The sequence below is a fragment of the Rhipicephalus sanguineus genome, chromosome 4 (genome assembly GCF_013339695.2).
Source record: "Rhipicephalus sanguineus isolate Rsan-2018 chromosome 4, BIME_Rsan_1.4, whole genome shotgun sequence".
Taxonomy (NCBI): Eukaryota; Metazoa; Arthropoda; class Arachnida; order Ixodida; family Ixodidae; genus Rhipicephalus; species Rhipicephalus sanguineus.
This window is the reverse complement of record NC_051179.1, coordinates 79,752,835-79,765,596: the sequence shown is the minus strand read 5'-3', so window position 1 is coordinate 79,765,596 and position 12,762 is coordinate 79,752,835. Positions and strand designations below refer to the sequence as shown.

Sequence of the window (12,762 nt, the reverse complement as noted above, 5' to 3'; positions counted from 1 at the left end):
GATTTCTGAAAGGGGCTCTAAAAATTTGTAAATATAGTTAGACGGCTTTGCTAACAACTTTCATAATGTTCGCGTAGCTGAATTTCGCGCTTAGGTGATACGATATTTTCAATCATGTGGCATCAAGGGTAAACAAATGCGCAATTAACAAAGATTTGCCACTAAATTGACAATTTTTCGATATATAAGCATTTACGTTTGAGAATCTTTCTTGAAAACGATGCAGTTTTTGTATAAAAATAAAAAAAAAACTTTTGTCTCGAAATACTAATCATTTACACTGGCATTCAGTATCCTAATTTCCGTTTCAAATGTAACAAATAACTATATAGGCCCATTATACCTGAAAAAGCACGTAAAGGCCACCCTAGAATCTTGGAGGAGCCGTTAACAATTGCGCTGGCACTTTGTCATGGTGAGAAATTTTTTTATAAAAACCGACTTCCTCCACTGTGAAGGCCGTTATGTCGATATTTAAATACACATGATAGCAATACTGCCGCGTAGTCTATCAAATTTTTTGTCAACAAGAAAAAATGTAAGAATATGAGAGGTGTACATGTAGCTGAAAAAGAAACATTTCTTTCGCTTTTTAATTTCCTTTCAATGTAGAAGCCTACAATGGACAAGCAAATACGAAACATATAAAATGCATCACTTTTGTTACTTATGCACTTCTGATCTTCCTCGATCACAAAAAGTGTTCCATTCGTAGCATGTAAATGAGCCTTGAATACAGCGTCTGAAGATCACACCATGTTTCTGTTAATATTCGTGATAACTTGGTATTGAAAGTAATTCATTCCGACACTTCATAATTGCTGTGCAGCTGTTGCGTTAAGCTGCTGTGTGCAAGATAGCGACTTGGATTCCAATTTACTGCTGCCACACAACATGAGCTACAGGCATACTCAGTGACGCACCTCCATAAAAAAAGAAGTATTTGTGTTGTAAAATAATTATTTTTCCCTGCAATTTAAACGCACGGTTTGCTGAACTGTGCGCACAGTTGATTGTTAACGAATGAATATCTTGGAGACTTAAGTTTTATTAATAAGATGTCTCGGCTCACCAACCTGTATTTTGCATTTATCATCTTTTGCATTTCTGCATCGCCCCTAAAAAACTACGTTTTTCTCATCTGTTTTATTGATAAATATTTATTTGCTTGCAGTTCGCAGTGGTATTCCTCACAACGACACTAGAAGGCTTGCGAGCTACCGCAATCTTTCCACAAGTGATACCGCAAGTTATACCCCAAGTAATACCACAAGGGTTCCCTCAAGGGTTCCCGCAAGTGGTACCTTACGTGCCTCCCGTGCTGGTGCACCAGCTGGTCAAAACCAACGTCGTTCCCGCCGTCAGCGTCAATGACACGACCTCCGACCCTCCTTTGCCGAAAAACGGCGACCTGCCTCCTGCGGAACCGAGTCCAGCTTCTCCCGATGAAGGCGGCAACTGCACCGCGGAGGTCGACGATAAAAAAGGAGTGTCGCCCACCGTGCAAGGCCCGTTCGTGCCCGTGCGACTTCCTTTCCTACCCGTAGGACCCGTCGTGAGAACTGTGCCGTACGCTCCGGGCTACGGTTTCGGCTACGTACCCTGCTTCAACTGTCCTCGATTTGTCTTGGGCAACGGCTTCTCGCCGTACGGCGTTGTCGGATGAAGAATCCGGCGCCTATACGGTTACAATATCTACTTGTAGTAGTTATTGCAATAAAAACGGGTGAGTGAAAAGCATAGTGCTAGGTGTAAGCGCTTGCGACATAACAAAAGTAATATAACTATGACGTTTTAGGTGCCGAAAATAAGATGTGATTATGAGGAGCGTCCTTGCCAGAGACTCCGGGTTATTTTTGCCGTGCGGGGTGCTTTAACGCGCACCTTAATCCAAGTGCCCGAGTATTCTTGCATTTAACACCCATCAAAGTGCGATCGCCGTGGCCGGGAACCGAACTGGTGTCTTCGGGCTTAGCAGCGTGACACGTTACATGCTAATGCGTTACAGCTATATTGATAGGTGACATTAGGAGGAAGAATCGCTGGGCTAATTGGTAAGCCATTACCAGTGTAGATGCAACGCTCTTCAGGAGAGTAGGACAACCACAGCACTTTTTTACATATATCAGGTCCTGCGATTAATGGGGCCTTGCAACACTTTTCTAAGTAATTATCGAATGACCTCCTTATTGGAGATCATTACTTCACGAAGCAACTGCCGCAGAAATTTTTGGAATCCGTTCAGTACGAGCTGAGTTACATGCGTTGGTCGCACGCTTTAAGCGCTTCCTCTCTCCTTTCATTCCAGTGAACGTGCTCGAAGCTCTGCAGAGGCAGGGAGGGAGTGTGGGGTGGAGGACAAGGAGGCAAGAAGCTACGTCCGTACGTTAGCGCGCGTCATGACCTCGAGCTATTCTCTTTTTCTTTTCTTTTTTTCGTTGAACACACCGCTCCTGTCACTGTCCGCAAAATACTGGTAATTCAACAACTCAGGCAAATTTTCTTTCAACCTAGCATTCAGGCAATTATATAATGAAATTTTACAACGCATCTATCCTACGCTTCTTCACTGAAGATGGTCGTGCGTATCTCAGCACAACTTGTGGTAGGTCCTCTGCTTCTATGCGACGCATTGATGCATTTTGCTTCAGCATTGCAGAGACGGCCACCACAGAGCATTGGCTCTGTTGCGTGATATAGTATTCTGTGTTTCTTTTAGCCTGTTCTGCCCGACTTTAAATTAGTATCGTCGATGACGAGTTGGTGGGTGGAACCAGCAACCTTCTATATGAAGGTACTAATCAAACACAGTTCGTGTTTCAGGAAATATGTTTTTTTACAGCTAACCTACCTAGAGCTCATTCACACCTGCGACTAGCGCCAGTCGCGCGACCGTTTGCGACTGGCGGTCAAAACGTCATTCTACGCGACCGATCTTCACACATGCGTACGACTTATAGCCGTCGTCACACAGAATTCCCGTCTGCTCGCATTGGCATTGCCCCGTAAAATAAGCTGACGTCCTTGATCCTGCACATCTGATTGGTTGAAATGTTTGCGACTGCAGTCAGGCGACTGAAAAATCGAGTAGCGAGGGACTGAACCAAAGCAGTGGATCTGCGACAGCGGCCATTTGCGGCCGTTTGCGACCAGTCTCCTTGTGACTAACCTTTAATAATAATTGTTGGGGTTTAATGTCCCGAAACCACGATATGATTGTGAGGGACGCCTTAGTGGAGGGCTCCGGAAATTTCGACTACCCGGGGTTTTTTCACGTGCATCTTAATCTAAGTACACGGGCCTCAACCATATCCGCCATATCAAAAATGCGACCGCTGCAGCCGGGATTCCATCCCACGACCTTCGGTTCAGCAGTCGAGCACCACAATAAAGGGAGCAGTAGTAGTAGTAGTAGTAGTAGTAGTAGTAGTAGTAGTAGTAGTAGTAGTAGTCGTAGTAGTAGTAGGAGTAGTAGTAGTAGCAGGCATCACCCGCTCCCAGCCAGGGGAGGTTGAATAAATAAATAAACAAATAAATAAATAAATAAATAAATAAATAAATAAATATTTAAGTAAATAAATAAAAAATAAAACGAAATGTTCATGATGACGATGACGACGCTTTCTTCAAATAAATAAAACGAAATGATTAGGATGATAATTATTTGGAGCCCTCACCAAACATATCTGATTAATTTGTTGGAACACGTTCAGAATAGGGCTGCCCGGTTTATTACGTCGAATTACGATCACTCATCAAGCATCACTTTTATTAAGGCGTCTTTTGACTTGCAGAATGTAGCTGAGAGACGTAAATTTTCTCGACTTTGTTTATTTCATAAGCTATATTATTCTTTTCCTCACTTGCATGGTTCTCTCTCACTTTCTCCCGCCCGCTGCTCTCGCCGGCTATTTAATTCCAGAAGCCTCCAACGTCTTTTCGGTAGGACCTTTGCATTCAACAAGTCATTTCTTCCTGTCGCCATCGAGGAATGGAATAACTTACCGGAAGCCATCGTCTCAGAGCGTGACTCGTGCGCATTCAAACAGCTACTAACAGCTCACTTAAACTTGGAAGCCCTTTAAAAGCCCATTAAAGCTCTACCACCGTCACTGTATTTTGTGCTTTTGTATGTGTAAATTTTGTGCGGCGCATGTTTTTATACTTCTATAAATACATTTTCTGTGCGTCTGTTCTCGGATCCTGCAAAATTATTGCTCGTGTATTTGTACTACTTTTATATTTTCTTTGTTTTTGGTATTTAGAAAAATGTTCTCCCCCCTTATATAATGCCCCTAAGGGGCCCTTAAGGGTCAAATAAATGATGATGATGATGATGGTGACCTTTTTTGTTCCGAATGTCGTCATCATTGTCGGTACAGCTTCGCTGTCCGACGGTTTTCACGGCGTGTAACTAGCTGCATATTTTTATTTATTTTTTCTTCGAGAACGAGCTGCATCACCGCTGCTCCAGCTGCTTCGTGTCCATCAGCGGGCAGCAGTATTGAGTGCAGCTGAGAGCTAAGAAGAACATTATGGAGAGCTTCCGCCTTAGCGTCCGAATAGTATGCTCCACCTCGCTTATCACACGGTGACTTGTAACGATCGCGGATGCTTGCAACACGACGTTAAGCAACACACCCACTGAAGAACAGTGAACGATCCAAGCTTCAAGATTTTATCTGGAAACCCTACGCAACTTGATCGACCCGCAGGGTGTCAGGGGCGTCCTGGGTTAAGGAGACTTCCCACCCAGTGCGAATACTTCTGCCTCTTCTTAAGGTGTATTTCCATCTTTTGGGTAAGTAGAGCTCGCAGAGCCTTTTCGCATACGCTGACAAACGGCTGGACAGCATTCCACTGCTACTGAATATATTAATGCTACGGATATCAGTCCAACTCGCCAGCGGCTATCAGTAGCCGCTGCCAAAGTAAGTATTCGGCGGGCAGCCACCTTGCGTTTCATTCAGAACCAGGCACTGTCCTGTTATTATGAAGTTAAGCATTCTTCGGCATAACGATGCACTGTTCACCGTGCGCACATCATCTTCTCGTCGTGAGTTTTCAAAGATTGATGACGTCGCCTGGTACTCTGGTGATTTTAGCGCAAACCTAAAATTTCTGACAAATAGCGAATGACGAACGGCCAGAAAGACGTAGTATTCAAAATAACGTATTGTTCTCTATTCCACGTATTCGTGTAGGAGTCGTCAGTACATGATGGATTGTTCTCACGGCATTCTTCGCATCGCGTTACACGCAGGTGCTGAGGGCAGAACGCATATTTCAACCAATCAAAACAGCTAACGGCGGATTCGGAATACAAACAAACCGGCATGGCCTAACGTTATATACTCGGTCAGTTCTTGTCAAAGCAAGTTTGAGCTTGCACCACTTGCATATGGTAGGAGGGAGAGGGGTGGGGGGACACTGAGCTAGAGGGTAGGAGGGGGAGGGGTGGGGGAGCACATGCCCTTTTTCTGCCACTCCGCCTGAAAAAAGCAGGTGTCGAAGTACGACACCTCGCAAACATAAACATCGCAAAGACTAAGTCGACGCTCAGCTGGTGCGCAAACGGATTTTCTTAATTTTTTAAGTGCGGAGCCCTTTAGGGGCCCGACTTTTTGTCTATCAATGCATATCATGTGGCGTGATCATGGTCACAGTAAAGCGTTTATACAGGCCCCAACAATGCTAGCAATGCTCAAAACCGGGTTAAACTGAATGAACAAGGTCTAAAATAATATGAAACAACCAAGAAGTAATCGCAATATTTAACTAAAAATCGCTATGTTTCGAAAACCTGCGGCTGACTCCGTGGCCGCGCAAAAGGGGGCGCAACCACCTCGCCAAGCAAGCAAATTCCCCTCCCCCTACGCTTCGCCGGCGCTGCGTCGCCTAGATATGATGGGGCAAACAACCTGACGGAACTCCCTAAAGACTACGTGTATCTCAACTGCCGTAACAATCAGGAAGTCGACAAAGCGGAGCAAAAAAGTGGCACACATGTCGCATACCGAGTTTGCGCATTTCCCTAAAAAAATTCTAGTTGTGCCGGGGAAACCCTACATGCTTACCTCAAATGATGATGTCATCCACGCTTTGGTAAACGGAGCAGTGCGAACTCTGCGAATGCGAATCGCTGTGTGCTCGTGCTACGCACTCCCTCGGATTTCACAGTGGTGGAGCTGCCTTACGTTTTTCTTTTTTTTCTCACACGAACACTGAAAAAATTGGGCAGCTATGCGCTAATAGAGCGAAGACTGGAAACAGCGGAAATAGTGTCCTTCCCCTCCTCCAGCGGAAATGGTGTCCTTCCGTCCACCTCACCTTCCAATCACTCCTCCTGATCCTCACTTCCCTTTCCCACCCCTTCGCTATACTGTAGTAGACATGGCTATTCTATGCCTTACCTTCTACCTTCTCATTTCCATCCTCCTCACATTCACTTCCCTTTCCCACCTCCTAGCTATATTATACTACACATGGCTATGCTATCCTGTGTTTCTCTCTCTTTCTCTCCTTTTATTTCCGTCTCAATCTCCTTGTTTCTCTCTTTCTCTCTCTTTATCTATCTCTCGTTCTCAGGCACTTAGCAGTGTAACCATATGGTTCCTATAAATGCTTGTTCTACTACCGTGACTGGATAGCCTAGTCGTGAAACGCGCTTCTGGATCAGCTGTTTCATCGAATATGCAGTACATACAAGAGAAACCTATCGAGTTCAGGAAGAACCACCAATATAGAGATGAATATGTTAGATAAGCTGGTTTTATTCAAGCGTTTTTAAACCTCCTTGCTTTACTTGCTGTCGTTTCTGACAATCTTTAAGCCGCAAGTGTGCTTCCGATGTGGTTTTAGTTCGCCGTTGACAGGTGGACCTTTCTAGATAACATGATCATTGTTATGAGTGTTTTTTGTATTTTCTGCGATGGGAATATATGTTTTTGACCTGAAATTGAAGACTATAGGTAATAAATAAAAAAAAAAACGCTTGGTAGACTGGTGGTTACGACGCCCGCCATCGGACCGTCGGTTTTCGGGTTTGAACCCCGCCTCGCCAAAAAATTTTTCTTCGTTTTATTTAATTCTTCTCCTCTTCTGATCTCCTCTCCTACTCCTTGCCTTCCTCCTCTCCACTTCGCTGAACAGTGTTCTTGCTTAACGATCACCTCCCTCCACCCTCCCGGTTCCTTGCCTCAGCACTCCTCGTTTTACTAGGCTTTACTCTCTCCCAGTCCAGGCTCCGCCCTCTTTCCCCACCGCTCTCTTTTGCTCCGCTCTCTCCGCTGTCTTTGCTTCCCTTAGCGCCTGCTGTACTCTGTAGTAGGGTTTGTCCAATTCCTGTGACCCATACCCGCCAGAGGTACTGTGGACGCCACATGGAGTTACTCCGTAAGTAAACGGCTCCGCTCTTAAAAAACAAAGTGTACGCATTGCCCACACTTACGTGATACCTTTCCCTACTACGCAACGCAAACTTGAAACAGAGATCTGAGACTTACGCCTGCAGAACTGCAAACGACTGAGATTACGAGTACTTTTGATTATGTGTACTTGAGGGTTCATCAACCATAATTAGGCAAATATTGTGGTATGTCTTGTTTCGCTTAAAATTGCCGCTACAAGACCCATTATACAACGGCCTTCACGGGGTAGTGAATTTACCAGCTCAGCCTTTTTGCACATGTTGCACAATTAGTATCCTGGGAAACGCTGTGACTATCTTGAATGCAGCACCGAACGTTTGCACTTCTTTCCTCTGCCTGCACTATCTATCTATCTATCTATCTATCTATCTATCTATCTATCTATCTATCTATCTATCTATCTATCTATCTATCTATCTATCTATCTATCTATCTATCTATCTATCTATCTATCTATCTATCTATCTTCCGCAGAGCGCACGACTTTAGCAATCGCTGAATATTCTAGTTACAGACCGCTTCTTCATTTTTAGTGGCCCGAAGGTGAGTACTTTCTGTAGCACATACCCGTTGGGAGCTGCAGACGCTTGCGGCGAAGTGGCAACAAAACGAAATGCAGGGTGCGTTTTATCAAGAATCAAGAATCAAGCAAATTTATTTCCAACGTAAAGTTGGGGGTCACCCCAGGCGAAAAGCGGCGAAATGCAGCTTGAAGGTGCCTGGGGGCCCATACACAAGGCAGCGTACACGTACATTTATAGGCAACATAGGGTACTTAATGAACAAAGGATATTTAAAGTAGAAAAAAAAACTAAGTAAAGACATAGAATACTAGTAAACATAAGACATACATACATACACTGTTACACGTGCATACATAAACGGAAAGGTAAGCATACTAAAAAATGATGTCGGATCATGATACGTACCTTAAAACATGTTTGCTGTGAACAGGTTTATATCGAAACATTTTTTTTGCACAACTATTTAAAAAATATATTACACTGTACAATGAAAGAAGTGTGTAGTGGTAGGTACAGATACCGCTGTTTAGTACAGTTCAGACATAAAGTAATCACGCAACTTTTTTTAAGGGCCAACTTCAAAAATTATTTCCTTATATAAAGCAAAACATTCTTTGATTAGACTTTCTCCACTATTTAGCAATGAAGTCCTCTATCAAGCCCCATATCACGAGGATTTTCACTTGGACCTCATCTGTGCAAAAAATGCGGCCAGATATGCAACAAATCGCATATTTTCTCTGATTTCATTTTTTTCGGGAAGATTTTAAGTGTATTTCACCCCTAAACATTTTTGTACGAAAATACACTTTCCTGAAAACCATACTAATGTTAAGAATCGTTAGGGAGAGGGCAAGTCACTTGAAGACATAATCACGAACTTTTAAGATTATTGTTGTTTTTGAAAATATGTAGCTGCCAGCGAAACACAAAATTTTCGAAATTCTTAAATAGGACAGCTAAACAGAACCTTTGTAGTAGTGCAAGCGCAGTTTCGAAGCTCAACACGGAAAAATGGATTTTATATACATTTTGCTATTACGCACAGTTTCACAAAAGCTAGCGAACTGTGAGGGGGTGCCACGATCGTGAAAACTTTTCGCGCTACAATATTTTACCAGAATACTCAATGCGGTGCACGAAAATGCATCAATTTTACCACCAAAATCTCCGATGTCCGAGCGCCACGGCTAGGACACCTGGCATGGAATGACCCGTATACGTATATATATATCGAGCGAGAGAGAGTTATTCTGTCGTTGCCAACAAAAGCAGTAGTTATTGACGTGTGGGCTGATGGTTTTCATCTATTCAATTATTTTAATTAATATCTGGGGTTCAACGTCCCAAAACCACGATATGATTATGAGGGACGCCGTAGTGGAGGATTCCGGAAATTTCGACCACCAGGGGATCTTTAACGTGCACCTAAATCTAAGTAGACAATCCTCAAACATTTTCGCCTCCATCGAAAATGCCGCCGCCGCGGCCGGGATTCGATCCCGCGTACTTCGGGACAGCTGTCCAGCCCCATAACCACTAGACCACCGTGGCCGGGCGGTTTTCATCTATTCAGCAAACTTCAAGTTTGCTTGAACCTTGATTTCTTAGTAAATTTCCCTTACAGTAACAATCCAAAATACACAAGTGGCCCAAAATCTTTCCACACTCTTGTGTTCCCTGCTGGTTCGCCCACATATCTGCGTAGCGAGTCCAGATGCGAGGTCAATTGAATGACATCTACACATCTAACAGATCAGGCACGAGAGCGTGCATATATTTAAGCTAACCTTGATTCGCCCCAAATCTCTCATAAAGTATTCGCCCAAGTCGAAATAACTACCGTCAGGCATCTACACTTCTTGACTTCGACGTGTGCACGCGACATTTTCGGCCTTAAGCTAGACAAGCTCAAAGCAATCAACATCCATTGTACGATGGAACGGCCGACGGCGCCTGCATAAACGTTCAAGAGCATGTCGAACTTAAAGAAATGCAATCCGACAGAAGATGCTACGCTAGATACGAGAAGCCATCAGATACTCCCCGCTGAGTAGTGCGCTTTTCTCAAAGATAGCAATCTTGAAGCATCTCGCAGCAGAATTCGTGGGAAAGGCGGTTTTCGTGCTGTCAGGAATATTCTCTTCGGTCATCAAATATAGCTGTCAGCTATTTGACGTGGTTTACTTTTACTGCGGCGGCTTGTTGGTGCCGGCGCTTCAGTCCGTGCTCATTGCCTCCTGTGTTGACGAGCCTTGGGTTACCGAACTTTGCTTTCAAAATAAAGTAAATGAGATCATCTGCAGCCGTCAACATAAATACCGACTCATTGAATCGTTAAATGTTTCGCGAGAGCAAAGGGTTGCGCTGGCCTCCGTGGCCTCACGAAAGCGGTTAGCCTGCTAGAGGTTTTTGTTCTCCTTTTTTTTTTTGTCTTGTGACGTTCGTAGAGGGAAGGCGTGAACCCGACCTCTGGAACCGTGCTCAGCTTGCTAGCTGTCTTCTATATAAGACAGCTTGGGCCTCAGTACCGTCACTCGAAGAAACATCCTCGAGAGAAGCCAGCAAAGCATCCCTGCAAAATGATTGCTGTAAGGATTCTTTCATTGTGTTCGCTTGAGAACGTTTATTTAAGAAAATATCGAAGTGCTTTTCGTTCCAGTGAAGTTCCTCTGAAACATTCTTGTGCGTAAACTACAGATCTATTGGAGGACTTATAAAATAATGATAAACAGTGCCGTCATTAAGAGTGCCGGTTTCGAGATATTAGTACATCTTATTATTTCGTTACGACTACTTGTCTAGGGTTTGCTTGGCAGTCTAGTACTATATTACACCCGATGTAATTATGTACTTGAGCATTACTTAATTGGGCAAATTTCCACAATTGAGACGTGAACCTTGCCAAACGAAGACGTCTACCGACGGAAAAACGCGTCTTTCTTAGTCCTAGAGCACACTGCGTGCAATAGTCAGACTCTGTTTAGCCTCCTTATATTTCCTGAGTTCGCACTGCTTCAACGTTCTTCTTAATGAACGCAAAAGAAGCCCTCATACGACAGACAGATGCATCAGTGCCTCTTTCGCAAAGCCCTATATTTCCACCAACAATGTGTACCGAAAAGCTCTACTTAGGCAGTTGTAAACGTGGTCCGTATGCCCACTTCGCGCAGATCTACGCCTCCTTCCTTGTGGCCCTGGCCACCAGCGCCTCCGCAGGATTCGTACCTGTAGCCGGCTATCAAGCCGTGCCCGAGTACACCAAGGTTTACGCTGCACCGACGGCTTACGTCGCGGCCCCCGCCCCAGCTCTGTCCACCACCGTCCACCACACACCGGCCGTGTCCAAAGCCACCCGGGTAACCAGCTACCGCACCACACACCCAGTAGTGCCACAAACCGTCGCCAAGGTGTCTACGTACACGCCTGCTGTCCACACTGTCCACGCATCAGTGCCGAGCACCGTTTCCGGAGTTGTCCATGGGGTTCCCGCCTATGGATACGGTTACTACCCAACCCGGTACACCTACGGCCATCCGTACGGCTACCACCCGCTGGGCTATGGCTACGCCCACGGTCTCATGCCATACGGGCTCAACTACGGCTATGGACTGAACGGTGTCAGCTATGTGACCCCTGTCAAGAAGTGTACGTATGAACGTTCTTTTTATCTTCTGAAATTCTAAAAGAAACATAGTGACCCCTTTATCATTTGGGACATATCTCAGCTTTCGTAAGAGAGTGCATTCGTAAACATCAACTCGGCAATAACACACGTTAGCGTTTGCACGGTAGCGATTAAAACGAGTTTTTTTTCTGCATATATTTACCTCACATTATGCTGTTGCAAGCTAGGGTTCCTGCGTTACTAAAAGCCTAATATAGGGCTTTTGAAGGGCTTGGACGAAGAATCATACATACTACTCATTAACATTAGCATTCTCAAGGCGCGAGCAGCTCGTAAACTGGGATGATTTTTTTTATTGACGACTCTTTCAGAAATCACTACCAAGGTACACTCCCGAAAGCCATTCTGCAACCTCAATCGCCGGTCCACAAAGGATAAGCTCGTTCACCATACATCGTTTGTTCAAGATTACCAACTACGGTGCTACGTAATTCTTGGAAATAAACCATTGTTCACACAAATGATGCTTTTGTCTGAAGCGATAGAGGATATTCATAATGCCTGGTGCTCCGGCAACACTGGGCTCGTCCGCCATCTCTTGTTGGGCGCCGTCGCGGTATCGTCTGTTAGCGTCTGCATGAGGAGAGGCCACGGAGAGGCTGAGCCGCAGTCGTTGGCGATGCTTTGGGACCATGAAAATAACGCTGTTACTTTCGTCATCCAGCGCCGAACGGTTAGTGGACCTCCCTGTGCAGCCACAAATCGACTAGAACTCAATATCGGACCTCTGCGCGCTTAGAATCTCATCCGGGCGGCAGCTGCAAGAGGTACACCGCTTCGCAAAGCCGAACTGCTGATTTCTAGTTGCGTGCGCTTCAGATATGCAGGCGTTCAAGAAGTGTTAGTTGTTGAGGAGATGCGACTTTCGAACTTCTAAGATAACCTTGGACTGCAATTCACCTCCATGGTATTTCCCACTGTGATTATAAACACGCCTCGTAAACACGCCTCAGATATAGAAACCACGTTGCTTCTGCGCGATCAGTGCAACGCTGTGCTGCTTTCCTCGGCTCATTTATTTGGCTACAGGTATCTCTACACCCTTCGCAATGGTGCGATTTACAGTTTTTTCGAAAGAAGCAAGGCATGGACATGTGCGTGAGCGGTGCGTCGCAAAGCA

General features: G+C 44.9%; 1 protein-coding gene across 1 annotated transcript; it reads left to right on the top strand.

Moving 5' to 3' along the window:
- The first annotated feature begins 11,064 nt into the window (after positions 1-11,064).
- On the top strand, positions 11,065-11,640 carry LOC119391326 (cuticle protein 65-like). Its single transcript, XM_037659008.1, has one exon. It carries the CDS (start codon positions 11,065-11,067, stop codon positions 11,638-11,640), a length of 576 nt encoding a protein of 191 aa, XP_037514936.1.
- Positions 11,641-12,762: the final 1,122 nt, after the last annotated feature.